Here is a 17,493-nt window from a genome sequence, read left to right as displayed (position 1 = left end):
AGTTTTAAACATTTTCCCCGGGCGTATTCCTGCGGTAGTATAACACGGCCAGGTTCGTCACAGCTCTGCAGAATTCCAGAATTTTGATTTCGCTATCTTTATTCTTGTCCACCTGCTCCATGGTCTGTTTGATAACATCCATGGAGACTTTGCCCTGTCAAACAACCAAATGAAGAAAACGTCAAGCAACATAGTACTGTGAATGTGTTCACTAATTTGCCCTCTCACGTTAAACTTGTCGATGCTGAGTTCACTCGCAAGCATGGCTGCAATCTCGTCTTTTCCCAATCGTTTTTGCTTTTGGTTGTCTCCAGTGTTGTATTCCTCAAAGAGATCTGACAACGTTACAATGATTTCATCCAGGCGACCCATGGCGACTCGGGTTGACCAAAAGTCTTCTTCCTGCAAATGTTTAAAAAAACAACAACAACAGACATAATTGATTTGAACATCGATTCATTTTAGCCTAACGAGCATCCATAAATTTCCTTGAGCACTTACGGTAGCTTCAGTGGACGAGGTGAGATCTCGAGTGACTCTTTGGAGATGCTCAAATGAGATGCATGTTCTTATTTTGTCCTTCTTATACACATGCACACAGACTCAATCAAATGTTATTAAAAATAAACGTTTCACACTCCACCTAGACTGGTTTCACTGTTTCGGTCTGAGCCCAATTTGAACATTCTTTGAACCGGTCCGAGCGGGGTGCGCTGGCGCCTCTCCCTGACATCTTGGGGCGGCAGGCGAGGCGAGGTTACCCCTAAACTGGACGTCAGCCAATCTCAGACAAACAAACACTGAGTCACGGATAATTTCGTCTTCAATTAACCTTTCGTTAGGAGTCTGGGAGGAGTTTCTCTCTCTCATTGTGTTTGAGGCGTATTCGCTGTTAAGTAAAAACAATTATATTTATTTTAAGAATTTTGGAGGTTCTTCATCTTCAATTAGACACAATAGCAAAAAAAAAGGCACCTTTTGCCATTCACAGAATAAAACCTAGCTTAGTGTTCAACTAAACAAGCGCACATTTTATAATTCAAAGTTTTTGTCACAGTTTGTTTTTTGTTTGGTGGTGTGCTGCGAGATTTTTCTAACATAAAATATGTGAGGCCGATAATGTTCAATTAAAACACTGTTTATTTACATATTATACAATGATAGGAAACAACATGACCGAGATAAGAAAATATGATATAACATGGATGACATAAGATGATGACGTGAGAGTTCCTTTAATCATGTGATCAAAAAAAATCTTAATCAGTCAAATAGAGTTTTATTTCTTGTCATAATTGTATTGACAAGATCAGGAGAAGCAACACAAACTTCTGGCTTTCCAAAGAGTGGCAATTAAAGCACGTTCAGCTTGTTTTTAGCATTTAGCATGTAGCATCTGGTCCAACGTGGTTAACATGGGCCCGCGCAGCGACGCAATTATAAAATGCACCGTCGAATTGACAGAAATTGAGAGCCAATATGACACGAGAATGATGCGAAGACAACATGAAACTTGAAAGTAATTTTTTTTTATTTTCCCCAAAAATACTGGAAAAGTAAACAAGGATACAACCCTTAAATATGTTGCATTTATTTTCAATGGGCATGTCAGAAAAAGCTTGAGAACAGCATCAATAAAGGCCAGGACCCTCAAAGGCTTTTCATATTATTTATTTTGTTATTTATTCAAAGGAGCAGACAGTTAAAAAAAAAGGACCAGCAACTTTGTAATAAACCCAAATAAAATGTTTTATTGTAGTCCATTTCAGCGTTACGATTCCCTTTTTATTTGAACCATCCCTAATAATTTGGCTTTTTTTTTCTTTTTAATCCTTTACTGTTTCATTTTCTTGCGGTTGTAAATCACCGTCAGTTCAGTCACAGCTTTTCCCAAGTCAAAGAGTCTAAGGTCGACCTCTTTGCTGTCGTCCAGCTGCTTCAAACTCTCCTTGACATTGTCCATGGTGATTAACCCCTGTCAAAACAGAAAATCAAGAACACGTTAAGACGCAGGGAATCTGGCACACATCAGCGATCGCATCAGTGTCGCTCACTTGCAAGTTGTCGATGTTGATTTCCTTCTCAAGCATGGCTTTTGTCTCAGCTGAGCTCAAATACTTGTCGCCATCGGTGTTGTACTCCTTGAAGAGTTCCGCTAACTTTATAATAACTTCATCCAGGCGGCCCATGGTGACGCGACTTTGAGGGGGAGAGATATTTCTAATTGTTTTGAAGAAACAGGAGACATTTCAAGAAAAAATCATCAATATTGATTTCAATATTACCCACAATTGCAGATATATTCTCAATTTTATCACACACCAAACGTTATTGCGCAAATTCCACTTACAGAATATTCAGCAGTCAAGACGAGATCCTCGTGTGACACTCAAGAGATGTCCAAATGGACTTGAGTGAGATGAATCTTCTTATATTGGACTGCTAATTCATTTAATGACACGTGCAGACAAATGTCATTAAAGTAAAACGGTTCAGACTCCACCTAGACTGGTTTCACCGTTCTGGTTTTTGTGTGCTGAGCCCAATTAGCCAGTGAAACCGCTTGCGAGGACAGCTTAACACAAAGGGTGTTTCACAGGTTGGAGGTACCGCCAAGTAAATAAATAAAAAAATATTTGTTTACTTGCCACACCTATAAACATGCTCGGTGAATCACATTTGTTTAACTTCGTCAATCAATGTTTAATGCCCGGGGTGTGTCATAGAAATGGCTTGGGTGAGCCGGCAGGTAAATGAAACACCTGTAACTAGGTAAAAAAATAAATAAAAATACCTGAGGTGATGGTGAGAAGGCGATGTTGGTTTGAAGAAAGGCTTTTAAGAAATGGTAAGTCAGTATGCGCTCATTCCAATGTTGAAACAGCCATAAAAAAACAAAACAACTGGTTCATGAAGCAAATTCGAAGCTTCGTTTGTCCATCGAGCAATAAAAGAAAGTCAAACAAGGTTTCATGTCAATATATGTCACTAATAACCAGACAGGATGAAATTGAGGATAATCAAATGATCAGTCTTTATTTTTTTTTTATCCAAGCTTGTATTGAGAATGCAGGAGAAACAAGACAGATTGAAAATGTGCTAAACCTCATCCTCGCCGTCGTCTCCCTTGGCACCCTGCTTCCGGCCCCGGCCTCCCTTGCCACCTCTTTTGGCTTTCACATTTTTGCGGTAGTAACCTTTAATCAGAATGGAAATGCATCTGGAAAACTCCTGAATGCTGATTTCGCCGTTGTCATTCTTGTCCAATTTGGAAAAGGCCTCGTCCAGATCGCTCACGTTAAATTTCCCCTGTGAAAGAAATTGAGGTCAACTTCAAGTGCCGCTTCCGCTATGACTTCCTGTCCTGAGCAGTTTTGTACCTTATAACTTGAGGCGGTGATCTCTTTCCCCATCATTGTTTTGAACTCGTCTATGTTCAAACAGTCGCTGCCTTCGCCGCAGTTCTTCACAAAGACATCCACGCAACATTTGATAGCGTTTTCCAGGTCACCCATGGCTACTCAGGAAGACAAAAAAAAGTCTGCTTCTGGAAATCGGTGCAAAGGAAGAGAGAAAAATCATGGAAAATGTTGCAATCCTTGAAGGTATGGCTAAGGGTTGGGTCAAACAGACAGACAGACAGACAGACAGACAGACAGATAGATGTGAAGTGAAATTTATTTTTGAACATAAGATCGACCAAACACAAAAACATTTTTTTCACATTTTCACATAATTTCATGTTATGCCAATAAGGCACATAAATCAGCATGTTCAAAAATAGATTAGATAGATAGATACTCACGGTATGTACAGCAACTTAACCGCAATCGTCCTCTTGTATGACTTTTAAAGTCGTTCGAGCATACAAACAACTATGACTCAAGCTCTGTTCATTGCCCAGACTGGTGTTACTGGTTCTGACGCGCCCCTGTGTGATTTGCACACGAGTCAAAACATCTGAAAGGAAACAAACACAATGTGCCCATCCCTAGTCTGTATCGATGCTGCCCCCTAGTGTTTAGTTGTAGCTCTACCTTGTTTAATTTTTTTCTTTTTTTTAAATTGCATATCACATGAAAGCGTATGAGATTGTTAGCATGTTAGCACATATAGCTAGGATTAATCATGATTTGGCATGCTTTTTCTTACCATGCCATCCATTAATTCTGTGTATTCCTGTTAAATTGATAAATCACTTTTCTTTAGTTGCAATTTGGTACTCTGAAGTGAAGTAATCTATTTGAAATAGATGGATTCCAGTGCGGAATAACGAGTGCAGATACTGTATACTCAGGCAGTGTTGTCATGGCAACATATCACATGTTTTGAATTCCTCAGATACAACTATGCTGTGTTCAAAGGGCGTGATTTAAACCACTTGCAAACCTCGGATGCCAGATAGCGGTGTGTCATCCTTTCAAGCCTTGCTCAACATTCAAGCTGTGAGGAACTTGCATTAAAGGGGCAAGCCAGGAAATAGCCCCACCAGATGGCGCTGTTTTGGGCTATTGTATGTAAATCGCAAAGCTTGACTCAATGAAAATGTATTATGCTCAATATTTATAGTTAAATATGGGCAGAACATGTCAGAAGTTCAAACTTTTAAAATGCCATAAAAAGTGGTCGATTTAGCTTTTTTTAGTGTGTATTTTTTTTTAATCTGGTTTGAATGCCCACATTTTTTGGACTCCCATCAAATTCTGCATAGCAACACCCAGCCATCCAAGCATTAGCTAAAAAAAGAAGCAATTCTGCTAGCAGATTAACATTTTATTTCAGCCGTGAAAGTTTCATTAAGACTCACATACATGTACAGAATTTGTTAGCTTTGTGAGTTAGTACACAGCGGAAACACTTTACGGAAAACTAGAAAGTAGTGCCAAATAGTTCACTTGCCATTTCTCAACTGTTTGGTTATCAATCACAGCGTTTCAGAGGCAGAACAAACAGGGTGGACGCCTTTGGGCTAAACTGCTTCCATGTGTTCAAATCATGCAGAATAAAAATACAAAAACAGACCTTCATGGTGTGAATAATCAGACAGACAAGGAAATATTCAGTCAGAAATGCATTTATACTCTTGTGTTTACTGTTTGCCCTTCTTCTGGTGCAGCACGTAGCACTTCTCACAGGCCAAGGAGAGGCCTGCGACCAAGGGGAGAAACTCTTCAAAGTCTAACTTGTCATCTTTGTTGAGGTCCAGGTCCTGCAAGATGCAATCCACTGTTTTGGGGTTCTTTTGAGTCTGGAAAAAAAAAGAAAGACAAAAAAGGGGACAGTCATGAGGAATAAGTCAAATGATCTGATTCAGAATGCTGGTCGACTTTTAGACTAGGAAATAATGGAAATGGCATGTTCAGCAACTCGAGAGTGTTCTCACCTTGAGGAAGGTTGGCAACTCAGTCTCCAGTAGTTTCTTCAGTTCTTTTTTGCTCAGAGTCCTGCCATCACCGTCGTCTTTGGCGTAGCGGTGGAAGATGACAATGAGGTTCTCCATGCATTTCTCCAAATCAGACATGGCTGCAGAGGCAGGTGGATGGAAGCTGCAAATGGACAGAAAGCAGAAAATTATGAGGCGTGGTCAGGTCATGGCAAAATAGCCAAATAGGATCATTTGTTTGCTAGATTTATGACATTCTGAATTTGAATTTAATTAATAATACTATATTGTATTAAATTATACATTATGGGGCGTGGTCAGGTAATGGCAAAATAGCCAAATACGATCATTTGTTTGCTAGACTTATGACATTCTGAATTTGAATTTAATTAATACTGTATTGTATTTTCTGTGTTTATTTAAAAGCTCACTTAAAGATAAGCTAACAATATCATCCCTATCCAAAGCAAACAGTGAATGCACTAAAGGGAGGATACAGGCGTTGCTTTTATTGGCACTCCGAGCAAATTCTAAGACCAAATGTTCCGCAACACACGGACATCCTTATCGCCTCTACCCTTTGCTCCACATCCGCCGTATTCCTATTGGATTTCACTGAGACAAAAGTCGTTAAAATAGAGTAGCATACAATCAGTTTAAACAAAAAGCACAGGAAGCAGAAGGCCAGTGGCTACTTGTCACTTGGAGAAATGTACGACGTGCGCTCAAACCGCAGACCACCCGATGAATGACGCATGGGAACACACCCAGTGACAAACATTTGGCGTAAAACTGAGAATAAACGACAAAAACTATTCACTTAAATGAGTCGAAGCCATCTACTCGACGTTTTAATAATCTGCGAGTTTCTTTTCCTATTTTCCGTGAACTAACACTTCTGCTATGCATGCGTAAAATGAGCGCAATCCACCCAAAAAACAAAAAAAAAAGTTGCAAAATGAACAAACTTACCGTAGCTACGAGGAGGCTGAGTGAGCAAGATGTCTTTGAGAAGAAAGGAGGAGTTCAACACAAGTTTATTCGAGTATATATAGTCCGCCGGGCAACGCCCGGGAGAAGGAGATGGGAGGAGATGAAGAAAAAAAAAGGTGGGAGGGGAGTTCAAAAAAATTATGTGCTCATGTCTCTACACACCCTTTTGAATATGACTCCCCAAATGCTTTTTTTTTCTCGACTATCACAACCACAAAGTTGAGTTTTTCCAACTGAAGTCACACTGTAATCGGAGTCCTTGCATAGAATATAAGATGCTAACAAATCACAAGTTTCCATTAACTTTGTTGGGCTGTTAAATGAAAGGGTGAATTGTAAGTCAGCCTTCAAACATTCTACCACGATGCGGTAGCCAATGGCAGCACGCCATGTTCTGCCTTTTTTATGTTCCAATGAGACATAAAAACGGATTCTAGCAATATACAAATAAGTTTGTAACGCAAATTTATAATTCGTTATCCTTGCGGTATTACTATACATTTATCTTATGGGAAGTTCCTATTTGAGGTTTTATTGGAACTCAGAATTACTCATGGTGGATTCATAGCAAGGGTGGGGGCCTTGCTATGAATCCTCAAGTCCAAAAGTCCCACAATGTCTTTGGTTAAAAAAAATAAATACATAAAAGTGTACATTACGTGAGTCACAAGTTGAGGTTAACAACCAACATGTTTAACAGAGAATTAAGTATCCGGCCATGTGTTACATTACATCAGATATTTTCATTTTCAGTGGGAGTAAAAACGTTCTACCTGCTTCATGCTGGAAGGTGCAAACTAATAATAATAATAATACATTTTATTTGTAAGGCACCTTTCCAGGCACTCAATGTCGCAACTGTCACAGCCGGAGAAATTTGCTATTAATTATTCTATTTTTTTATTTGGGTTTTAATTCACTGAACAATACCCCCCAGTTTGAATGAGACCAGACACATTGAATGTATTTTTCATTTTTATTTAATTACAAAATGTGCTGTACTAATAGTAATCTCTTTCATGGAATGTGGCCAATCAAAGTTTCGGTCAAAAGAGGGATGTCTTGTTTCCGTTCCTCAGTTCTTCCTCTTGCCCTTGGTGGGCGCCTTGACGGTCACCGCCATGGGCGTGGCCGCCTGGTAGAGGGCAGCGGATATTTTGTTGATGTAATACAGGGCGAAGAGGGAGAAGATCAAGCTGCGAGGAGAGAATGTTGACAGATTTAGTGGAGGGAAAAAAAAAAGGATGAGTGCAGTAAAGTGAGGAAAGCGACTGACCATGTGGTGACACACACGCGATGAACCAGACCGGACGCAAACAGCGACAGGCACAGGCACACCAGAACTAAAAGTTTGAACAAGTAATATGGAAAATAATAAATTTATATACAGTATTCCAAATCTTACTCCCATTCTGCAGAAACTTACTTTCAGGGAAGATCTTGGCTTGGAATCCTTTCCCAAAAAACAGACTTTCCAGATTACTAAATGCCTGAAGAAGGAGTTAGGGCTAACTGGTTGTGATAAAAAATACAAAAAGTCAAGTGATCAGTCTTGTGCTCATGGAGGATACAGTGAGGGAGCAGATAAAGAGGACGGAGCCCAGGAAGCCCCCCAGGATAGTGAGCCACTCGCAGGATGCCAGCTGCTTACTGAACATCTGCATGCCGGCGAATACCAACACGGAAAGAAGGCTGGACAGCACCAGAGACGTGCCCGTGTTCACTGCTGCAGAGACAAAAAGGTTTTCACCATTCATGACACCAGTTGATTTATATTCTGATTAGCTTTATTAGGGATATAAAGGCAAAAAAAAAAAAAAAAAAAAAATCAACATTATGTCTCTGTATAATGCAATGAATACACAGGCTTGCAAATTATGAAGCATGTCACATTCATAAATAGTCAACGCAAGTAATTTACCTCAAAGTTGGGACAGGGGAAAATCATTTAGAACGCAGTGTACTTAAGGAAAAAAATTTAAGCTGATTCTGATTTATTTTCATGAACGTAAATATAGCATAGGTTAGTTTTACCGTTGAAATTTTGTGAAATTGAACGCCTTCCAATGACACGTCAGTGTTCGGACGGAAGCCTTGCAAATGCTAAACTAATGCTAACGTTAAAATCGCCAAAAACACGCAAGCGTATAGCCAGTAGTAACGCAAAAACAATGTTTTAGAATAAAGCTTATTACCACAATAGCTCAAACACTTAGCGCTAATATTGTTATGAATCAGTGCTAGTTAGCTAAATAGTTAGCAAGACAAGCTAGCTACTTGAGCGGAGTAATGGGGTTGGACGTCTGTATGCACGCTAAACCCCCATAAATAAATTGTTATTCAGTGCAATACATACCCATGGTTCCAAGTTAATTGCTCGTAACTGTAGTTATTTATTTATTTACTTTTAAAGGTCCAATTAACTTTTGCCGAACTAGCCGAATTGGTAAGAGTTACGACCTAGGAACCGAAGGAACCTTCACCCGGAACTGGTCTGTGGAGCTATTAAAATAGAATAGCAAAATAAATAATAAATAAATTGTAAATAGTCAAATAATTGTATTTATGAACGAGATAATTCATGGACAGAAAAAAAAATTAACAGCAATAGTAGAATATGCAATGAAAATTTAATAAATATAAAAAATAAAACATACATACAGGAGGATATAATAGTGTTAAAAGCAACAATAAAGGAAAAAGGGACCAGGCAAGTCTGCAAATTGCAAAATCCACATCCCGAGAAGAGATTCTGAACCAGAACCTCTCAACTGTGAGGCAGACTTTGCTATGATAAATTGAATACTGCACGACAAATTCCTAGTCAACATTTTCTACATCATAACGGCTTCTTTGCAAGTCCAAAAACAGCGATAAACAGAAGAATCTCCATGAGGGCAGGCAGCACACTAGAAGAAAACACAGAGAATGACATCTTGTCATAAATATTATTTTCTAATTTGTAATCTCAGACTACTCCACCGTCTAACCCAGAAATATAAATTTGCATAAATCAGTCCATGTGCACCAACCTGCAGGGTACAAAAATAACCCAATACGTCCAGCACTCCCACTTCTCAAAAACAAAATAAGACAAGGAAACAGATGCGCTGCAGTGGACTGTCAAAGCTAGGTGATGTGGATGTCAGGGAAAAATAAAATCAACTTTTTTTTTTTTAAACTACAGCAAACTAACCTGCAGAAGGCAACAATCCACCAGTAGACTGCACAGTCCAACTGCTCAAATAGAAAGAAAAGAAGGGCCACTGAGCCACAGGCATGGGCTCCTGTGGCTGGGACAGGAGTCATGGAATTGCTTTTTCTCCATAGATTATCTGGTCATACATTTGCTGTCTGAGTATCTCAGAGTAGGCGAAGGATACACAGAAGGCCTTGGCTGCCATTGAACATGGACACTCCCGAAAAGAAGCCAGCTAACTCAATTGCAAATAACACAAGTGTGACTGACAGGGCCACCACCAACCTGGAACACACAAAATGCATATTAGTGCATGATGAAAGCATGTCCGTGCGCATGCATTCTATTAGTACTTACTTTAAATCCTCACTGTCGTATTGCTCTTGTGTGAACTCCAAAGGCAAGCACGCCTTCACATTAAATTCCTGCAAAAATAAGATTTGGTGTCAATCAAATAGTTGCCTCAAGCAGGAGCATTTAAGACTGATAAAATGAATCATGACAAAAAGAAGCTTGAATATAACCAGCAAGAGCCTTGGGAATATTGCCATCTCAAAATTCTATTCAATTTTAATCTAAGAATGTTCCTGATTGAAAATAAAACAGTTCACGATGTTTTACCAATAAATATAAGTGTAAATGATCTTACTCTCGTCCAAAAGATGGTGATGACAATAACAAGGTGGGCGATGATTGTTAAGAATCGAGCAGGAATAAGGTTGCTGATGGCCGACATCTTAACTTTGGAGCTACCTGTTTCGAAAACAATAACGAACATTTGCGCGCATTAGTCGGCATCCTCTGTTTATTGCAATTGTTAGGCAACAAAATAACCCGATATTCCGCACGGTATTAACTAACTATCGTTAAATTTACCTTGTAAAGGAAAACAAATCACTAGAACAACACACAAAAAGCTTGTTTACTCCGTCTGTCGCCGCGTTTAACATTTAAATCGCTTGGCTATAGCCGGAAGTAGCATCGGTTGCTACAGCAACTGTGTACGTTTATTATCATCCGGAGGAAACACCAACTACAAATTCATACAGCAATAGTTCCGATTCGACGACAATGGGGCTTTACAATGCTGCTGTCTGTTGGCAGCACAAGGAACTCATTTTTCTTTCATATCGTTGGCAATTTTGAATAGAAAACTTGAGTGCACGTAATAATAATAATACCAACAGCAACAATAATATAATGATGGATGACAAAAGAATGCGACCGAATTAACCCCCCCTCCCAATAACGCCCCCCAATTCTTTCTCCCACCTTTCCGAGGATGGGCTGTTTGCTAGCACAGACATAAGAGGGCTCCCTGGCACCGGCTTTGCTTCATGCACTCATGGCAGACACGGAATTAAAAAGCTTCACTTCCATCATGGATGCTTTGCTTCGTATCAGTGTGAGTATAAAACTCCTGATCTTTATTCCCCGAGCAACGTGCACATGCATCGCTATATTATGGCATTTCGCACATAGCTTGTATTTAGCTGCCGCTTGCTAAGTGAATTTTTCTATGAGATAGAAAAAGCACCCAATTGTTCACACGTAAATCCAAACGCGAGACAAAATGTTTAAACGTAGCACAGGAAGCTGAAATCAGAGGTGATGTATGTCGTCATAGAAACGGGATGCTGCTTCTCGCTGGTCATGGTTAAAAATAGTTGAGCCAAATTGCAATGATATGCGAGTATAATGTTGTCATTCCAGTCCAACATGAAGAGCATGGAGCGAGAGCTGCGTTGTCCTGTGTGCGACGACATGGTGAAGCAGCCCATCCTGCTGCCTTGCCAGCACAGCGTGTGCTTACTGTGTGCGGCCGACGTGTTGGTACAGAGGGGCTTCCCTCAACCTGACCTCCCCCCGGAGCCAAGGTCGCCGGCTTCCACGCCCAACGCTCGCTCCCCGCGCCAGCCCCGCAGACCATCGCCGAGGACCCCGGACCACATCCTAAGAACTGGTAAGGGAGGAAGAACACGTTTCAAAATTGAGTGTTGTGGGATGATGTCAGAAAATCTCGTGTGGGTCAGCCCTCAACCTGGAGTTTCGTATCACACACAACCAATAGACATTTCTAGCAAAACGGGTGTGAATGTCCTTTCCATTGACAATATTTGCCACATATTCAATTTGATTTCCTCTTCTCCTCCCCCAAGCATGCAGCACATACCCCGGGCGGCGGCGTAAGGACGTGGCCCCTCCCCCCATGCTGTTCCCGTGTCCTTCCTGTCAGGAGGATGTGGAACTTGGCGAGAAAGGCCTGACCGATTGTCCCCGCAACCTCACTCTGGAGCGTATTGTGGAAAGGTAACTGCAAAAAGGAAAAAAAAACAGGGGAAATGCCGGGGACAATTTATTTATTATATTTATTTCTTTTCAATTGTAACCAAATTAGATTTTGTATTGAATTGTTCTGCGGTACGTCAGGTACAGGCACACGCAGAGTCTGGGCAGCACGGCCATCGTGTGCGCATTCTGCAAGCCTCCTCAATCTCTGGAGGCCACCAAGGGCTGCGCTGACTGCAAAGCCAACTTCTGCAATGAATGTTTCAAGCTCTACCACCCCTGGGGGACCCCCCGAGCCCAACACGAGCACATCCTCCCCACAAACAACTTTCGCCCAAAGGTTTTGTCTTTCTTCTCGTTTCCCTCCCGTGATAGTCTCCGTTGAATGTGATGTTTCCGCGCCCGAAGGTGCTGACGTGCACGGAGCACGAGCAGGAGCGTCTGTTGTGGTACTGCTGCACTTGCCGCAGGTTGCTGTGTCCGCTGTGTAAGCTCCGCCGCAACCACCATGGCCACAAAGTCCTACCAGTGACTCAAGCCTACCAGGCCCTCAAGGTGCCCCACATTGTCTTTTTTTTAAATTTTTTATTTAATGGCACTGGTATCAGCTTTGCTTGCTGTTCTCACAGGATCAGCTGACCAAGGAGGTTAACTACATCCTGGCCAACCAGGAGACCATCCAGAGTCAGATCACACAACTGGAGGGGACCATCAAACAGATGGAGGTCAGGTTTGACTGGATTCCATGCAAATGAACTGCACTTGGACTGTGATTTGTTCACATACCACTAGAGGGCGCCTGCGTGCAGTAATTCATATGTCCTGAATCCAGATGCACATACCAATTGAGCTAAGTTGTTAGCAGATGCTAAGCGTATACATAGTTTTTAGCTAAAGGTCGGCATCCTTACATTTGTGCCTGCAGGCCAACAGCGCCGTAGCTCTCCGCCATCTGAGTCGCTGCATGCAGGATCTGGCTGCATCCATAGCCGAGCGGCAGGGGGTGTTGTCCGTGGCCCTGGAGGGCTCGCGCAGTCGCAGGGAGGAGGCGCTGTCCGCTCAGGCGTCGGCCAGGCGAGACATGCTGGAGCACGCCGGCATGATGGCCTACACCCACGAGCTCCTCAAGGAGATCGACCAGCCGTGTTTCGTGCAGGCGGCCAGAGTCACTCACAACAGGTTGCTTCTCCTTGCTGACTTTTTTTTTTATCATTGTCTTAATGTGATTGTTTTATTTCCCCGGGCAGGCTAGTGAAGGCCATCACAAACCTCCAGTGCTTCTCCCTGAACGCTGATCCATCATTCAGACATTTTCACCTGGATGCAACAAAAGAGATCAAACTCATCAACGGCTTAGATTTTATTCGCGGTAGGTTCCGCACTGGGCGCTACATTAGGTACACCTAAATGTATTAACTTTACAGAATAGGTGCCATGAATTGATCGCATACCTTGTTTTGTGGCCGGCAGCCCCTCTGGCCCCGGTGATCGACACCCAGAAGACGCTGGCGTACGACCAGCTCTTCCTGTGCTGGCGCCTCCCGCAGGACTCGGCCCCGGCATGGCACTTCTCCGTCGAGTACCGGAGACGGACGGGCGCGTCCGGAGACACGTGGGGAGGCACCCGATCCCCAAACGCTTCGACGACATGGCGGAGACTGGACGAAGTGCGAGGGACCAGCGCCATCGTGGGTCAACTGCAGATCGACAGCGTGTACGTGATGAGGGTGCGAGGCTGCAACAAGGCCGGCTTTGGAGATTTCAGCGAGGACGTGTACCTTCACACGCCGCCGGCTCCTGGTAAATTCACTCATTTATATATATGCTGCCAACATTAAAAATGTGAATGTTTTGGGTTTGAATATTTTTTTTTGTCCCTATTCCCTTCGTACTTCTTTTTCTGCTTTCCTGTTGTTTCCTCCATTGTGTGTTCAGCTTGAGAATTCCTCTTCCTTTTCTCCCTTTCCTGTTATGCCCTCTGTCCAGTGTTGTCTTTCTCCTTGGACTCTCGCTGGGGCTTGCATTCCGACCGGCTGGCGCTGGGCAAGGGTCAGACGTACGCCCGCAGCGTGCCGGGCCTCTCCTTGCTGAAGGTCGCCGACCGCGCGCTCACCTCCTGCCACCTGACCGCCGACCTTCTGGTGGCCGACCTGGCCGTCTCTCAAGGCAGGCACTACTGGGCCTGCTCGGTGGAGCCTGGCTCCTACCTGATTAAGGCAGGAGAATCTTTTGACATTTTCAAGTGCTTGTCATGTTACCATTGCTCTTCAGAGTTCGTTTTAAAAAATGTTGCCCTATATGCAGGTCGGAGTGGGACAGGAGGCCAAACTTCAAGAATGGTTCCATCAGCCGCAAGACATGGCCAGTCCCCGGTGAGAACCCTCTGGCGCCCTCTGCAGGCTATAGAAAATATCAGCCCTCTTTTACCAAACGTTTTCGCTCCATCCTAAGGTATGACCCGGACAGCGGCCATGACAGCGAGGCAGATGACAACCAGGACTCACCCGCCTTCTGCTTCCTCACCATGGGGATGGGCAAAATCCTTCTCCCCCGAGGCCATCAACACTCTAAGCCCGCCCACCCTTACACGACGCCTCTGCCGCCCAGGCTGGGCGTGTGCTTGGACTGCGACGAGGGCGGCGTGGCCTTTTACGACGCCCACTCCTTACGCGTGCTGTGGGAGGGCCACGTGGACTGCTCGGCCCCCGTCTGTCCCGCCTTCTGCTTCATCGGCGGCGGCGCCCTGCAGCTGCAGGACCTGGTGGCCAGTCGCAGCATCGAGGAGGAGGCGCCGCCGCCACCGCCCAGGGTGACCATCAAAACACGTGCTACCAATTTTAGTAAATCATGAAGTCGCGCAATGAAACATTGATTTTTCATGCTTTCATGTTAACATTGTGGCTGAAGCAAAATTTCGACTATGCATAGCTCATACATGGGACAAATATTGCATGTGGGCGTGACTATGATGCGCTGTATTTATTTTAGGATTGTTACCACATAAAAGCACTGCAGATATACTCGGTCTAAAAATTTGAAGCCTTTATTTGTAACGTAGCGTAATGGAAGAGCTAATATAATTGGTTTCCTGAAGATTGATTGGAATTGAATTCATATGACCATTTTGTATGTCAACAGTATATTTATTGCAATTTTGAAAAGTCTTGTGATGTATTTGATGATATTTGCCCAATTATTTTCATTGCATGTGTTGAACATGCCTAGTCAGGATATGTTTGTCAATTGAATGTTTTGTATGAATGATTGATTTGTACGTGTGTGGCCTCACGGGGCTGTTAAGGCACATTTATTGGATTATAACTAGCTCCAAGGCACATCACTTATTATATTCAATAATACCTCCGTGACAGTGAGCATTCTTCTCTTTTTGTGCAGGTAATGATGTGGTTGTTTATGCCTGACAGCGCTGATTGTCGATATTGTAATATTTACACAGAATTTGAACTTGATTGTACATGAAGTTTTTTTTTCTTTTTCTAGGGAGTGAGTGTGATTGTGGAACCACGTGACACTGTATGCTTAGCTTTTTTTTTTTTTTTTTTTAAATCATAAGAATAAAATAACTTCTGACACGTAACGTACCTAACTTTGTTTTGCTTGCTAACAACTGTTTTTTCTGTCGATAGTTTGTTATTGTTAACGAGAAGACAAATTGGGATTAGGTGGGGGGAAAAAAATACACGCTCTCTTTGAGTGAATGTTGCGTAACACACAGCATCATGTGAGGGCAAGCCTTCCATTAATTGTTTGAGTGGCTTGACAGCTTCGTTTGTGTGAATGGCCGCAGTTTTTTTTATGGTTGTTTTTTTGTGAAGCCAATACGTCAGGGCAGGTTTAGGCTTTCAAATTAGGGTTTAGTGTTTTAAAGTAAACATGTCGAGTCTGGTTACATTACGGTGAGCAGCTGTGAGTAAACTGAGAGCAGTGTCTGGCAAGTGAGCTTGCAATGTTACAGCCAAACCACTAGGCGGCGACATTACCTGAGTTTTTGTAGTTTATCTTCTGTAGATTGGCAATTTACAATACTGTTATGTGTTTGAATATAATTGACTAGAATGGAAAGTATTAAAACGTTTTTGACACAATTTTAGCTTTAACGCAAGGGACATTTCCACCTCGTGCTATCCATGCTTTTGTTATTTTGGGGTTTCATGTTATCATATGAAGGCATTTATTGTTAATGAACCTCAAAGTTTCATGAAACAGATATATTTCACTTCCAATATTACATATTGCTGCTACCTTTTTAAAACAAATGGCTCCTTCACACAAGAGCAAAAATAAACAAAGGTACCTTACTTTCAATGATGCGAGTTCCACAATCTGCTCGTCGACCATCTTGTGCTCTACTCTCGACCTTTCACCCCGGATGTGATTCACACATTTACGCTAATTATACAACACAAATGATTTTTTTTTTCATGTACTATATACGAACACATTTAAACATAAATTATGCAAAACAATTATTTGCTATTCAATAACATCACACAATATATCACCTTACATCGAAAAACGTCATTATTACATTATTACATTTTTTTTCTTAAAAATCATGCACGTTTTGAATTTATATTCACCTGAAGATTTTTTAATATTTTTAACTTGGTTACACCCACAATAAACAAAACATGCTTTTACAGCTCAACAACTCTTTCTCACGACTATATAAATTGAGAATTGCCTCCATCAATTTCTTAGTAAAATTGCACCATAAATGATTGAGCACACTGTGGAATCATATATTAAAAAAAAAAGACAGTCAATCTTCTCACGAACACAATCGACTGGGAGTTGTCTTATTGAGCCATTTGTTATAGTTGTACGCTGATAAAAAAATAAATCAAGAATTATTTGCAGGAACAACATGACGTGCTTTCTTGCAAGCATAGAAACATGCTGTACTCAAACTGGTTTTACCTCGGGGCATTTTCTCAACATATAGTGCCTGTATATGTCTCCGTCTTTCTCTTGCACCACAAACTTGAAGCGTGCTGAGGCAGGCAGTAGTTGTGAGCGTGTCTCATAATTTGCCGTAAAAAACATTAACCCTCCATTAAGGCCGAAACTTGCTGCAATTTACAGTGAGGGGGGAAAAAAAATGCTTATTACATCACGGGAAAAAACCAAGTGAGTAAATCCAAGTGAGTTTATTGAGACGTCAGTGTTAAGCGAGATGAGCGTGTCAGATGATTTGTATGAAATGAAGAAGTGTGCATGCAGGCAGTCAAGAGGCGGGCCGTCATTCTGCCCTGACAGCTTAATGAGCGCCTGTCCGCCTGTCACCTCGCCGTCGCCTGCCTCCGCTCGCAAAGGCCGCCAAAATACCAGCAAGACGAGGAGGAAGGTGGTAAAACAATCTGGCGCGTTGTGCATCGCCCCGAGGACACATACACACACACACAGAGAAGCTTCTGCCTGTTAATGTATGTGGAGCAAAGGTCTTTAAGTGACGACTGCACACAGCTGAAGATTTATATCGCTCACTGTATTTGTGTGTTGGAATTCCACGCAACAAGTGTACATGTGTTGCTTCGTCGATTTCCTGCCTCTGCCTTTAAAGGGACAATTATCTTGAACGTTTACAACGCTTGCAGTAGAGTAAACA

The 17,493-nt window shown here is 42.2% G+C and overlaps 4 protein-coding genes across 7 annotated transcripts; 1 reads left to right on the top strand and 3 right to left on the bottom strand.

Annotated features, from left to right (window-relative positions):
• Positions 1-4,755: 4,755 nt before the first annotated feature.
• On the bottom strand, positions 4,756-6,515 carry s100a10b (S100 calcium binding protein A10b). Of its 2 annotated transcripts, none has more exons than XM_037274680.1 (3): positions 6,356-6,515; positions 5,384-5,546; positions 4,756-5,248 (listed from the first exon to the last, which is right to left on the bottom strand). In XM_037274680.1, the coding sequence occupies exons 2-3, from the start codon at positions 5,519-5,521 to the stop codon at positions 5,090-5,092; spliced, it is 297 nt and encodes a 98-aa protein (XP_037130575.1). In that variant the 5' UTR covers positions 5,522-5,546; positions 6,356-6,515; the 3' UTR covers positions 4,756-5,089. The 2 variants fall into 2 exon arrangements, with proteins under 2 accessions (XP_037130575.1, XP_037130576.1); XM_037274681.1 differs by having other exon boundaries at positions 5,384-5,557; positions 6,356-6,471.
• Positions 6,516-7,349: 834 nt separating this feature from the next.
• On the bottom strand, positions 7,350-8,865 carry krtcap2 (keratinocyte associated protein 2). Its single transcript, XM_037274655.1, has 5 exons — positions 8,733-8,865; positions 7,948-8,102; positions 7,803-7,866; positions 7,653-7,719; positions 7,350-7,572 (listed from the first exon to the last, which is right to left on the bottom strand). Exons 1-5 carry the CDS (start codon positions 8,734-8,736, stop codon positions 7,452-7,454), a joined length of 411 nt encoding a protein of 136 aa, XP_037130550.1. The 5' UTR covers positions 8,737-8,865; the 3' UTR covers positions 7,350-7,451.
• Positions 8,866-8,984: 119 nt separating this feature from the next.
• On the bottom strand, positions 8,985-10,584 carry LOC119136288 (transmembrane protein 107-like). Of its 2 annotated transcripts, none has more exons than XM_037274652.1 (6): positions 10,452-10,584; positions 10,225-10,328; positions 9,933-10,000; positions 9,760-9,860; positions 9,573-9,669; positions 8,985-9,285 (listed from the first exon to the last, which is right to left on the bottom strand). In XM_037274652.1, the coding sequence occupies exons 2-6, from the start codon at positions 10,309-10,311 to the stop codon at positions 9,216-9,218; spliced, it is 423 nt and encodes a 140-aa protein (XP_037130547.1). In that variant the 5' UTR covers positions 10,312-10,328; positions 10,452-10,584; the 3' UTR covers positions 8,985-9,215. The 2 variants fall into 2 exon arrangements, with proteins under 2 accessions (XP_037130547.1, XP_037130548.1); XM_037274653.1 differs by lacking the exon at positions 9,573-9,669 and adding an exon at positions 9,409-9,505 and having other exon boundaries at positions 8,990-9,285.
• A 41-nt stretch (positions 10,585-10,625) lies between these two features.
• On the top strand, positions 10,626-15,420 carry trim46a (tripartite motif containing 46a). 2 transcript variants are annotated; one of them, XM_037274292.1, is made up of 12 exons: positions 10,628-10,980; positions 11,289-11,538; positions 11,735-11,885; positions 12,006-12,204; positions 12,273-12,419; positions 12,494-12,589; positions 12,790-13,043; positions 13,112-13,233; positions 13,335-13,664; positions 13,851-14,080; positions 14,169-14,236; positions 14,316-15,420. In XM_037274292.1, the coding sequence occupies exons 1-12, from the start codon at positions 10,921-10,923 to the stop codon at positions 14,713-14,715; spliced, it is 2,307 nt and encodes a 768-aa protein (XP_037130187.1). In that variant the 5' UTR covers positions 10,628-10,920; the 3' UTR covers positions 14,716-15,420. The 2 variants fall into 2 exon arrangements, with proteins under 2 accessions (XP_037130188.1, XP_037130187.1); XM_037274293.1 differs by lacking the exons at positions 14,169-14,236; positions 14,316-15,420 and having other exon boundaries at positions 10,626-10,980; positions 13,800-13,888.
• The last annotated feature ends 2,073 nt before the right edge of the window (positions 15,421-17,493 follow it).

Source organism: Syngnathus acus, chromosome 16 (assembly GCF_901709675.1).
Source record: "Syngnathus acus chromosome 16, fSynAcu1.2, whole genome shotgun sequence".
Lineage (NCBI taxonomy): Eukaryota > Metazoa > Chordata > Actinopteri > Syngnathiformes > Syngnathidae > Syngnathus > Syngnathus acus.
The sequence above is the reverse complement of the archived record's forward strand: the minus strand, read 5'-3'. Positions and strand labels throughout refer to the sequence as shown.

Coding starts and splice junctions, on each gene's coding strand:
- LOC119136288 (XM_037274652.1), bottom strand. CDS start 10,311: ATGTCGGCCATCAGCAACCTTATTCCTGCTCGATTCTTAACAATCATC. Junction 10,001..10,224: donor TCACCATCTTTTGGACGAGA/GTAAGATCATTT, acceptor TTATTTTTGCAG/GAATTTAATGTGAAGGCGTG. Junction 9,861..9,932: donor TACGACAGTGAGGATTTAAA/GTAAGTACTAAT, acceptor TGTGTGTTCCAG/GTTGGTGGTGGCCCTGTCAG.
- s100a10b (XM_037274680.1), bottom strand. CDS start 5,521: ATGTCTGATTTGGAGAAATGCATGGAGAACCTCATTGTCATCTTCCAC. Junction 5,249..5,383: donor AGTTGCCAACCTTCCTCAAG/GTGAGAACACTC, acceptor TTTTTTTTCCAG/ACTCAAAAGAACCCCAAAAC.
- trim46a (XM_037274292.1), top strand. CDS start 10,921: ATGGCAGACACGGAATTAAAAAGCTTCACTTCCATCATGGATGCTTTG. Junction 12,420..12,493: donor AAGCCTACCAGGCCCTCAAG/GTGCCCCACATT, acceptor CTGTTCTCACAG/GATCAGCTGACCAAGGAGGT. Junction 14,081..14,168: donor CTGGCTCCTACCTGATTAAG/GCAGGAGAATCT, acceptor CCCTATATGCAG/GTCGGAGTGGGACAGGAGGC.
- krtcap2 (XM_037274655.1), bottom strand. Junction 7,720..7,802: donor AGCCAAGATCTTCCCTGAAA/GTAAGTTTCTGC, acceptor TCAAACTTTTAG/TTCTGGTGTGCCTGTGCCTG. Junction 7,573..7,652: donor CGCGTGTGTGTCACCACATG/GTCAGTCGCTTT, acceptor CTCTCCTCGCAG/CTTGATCTTCTCCCTCTTCG.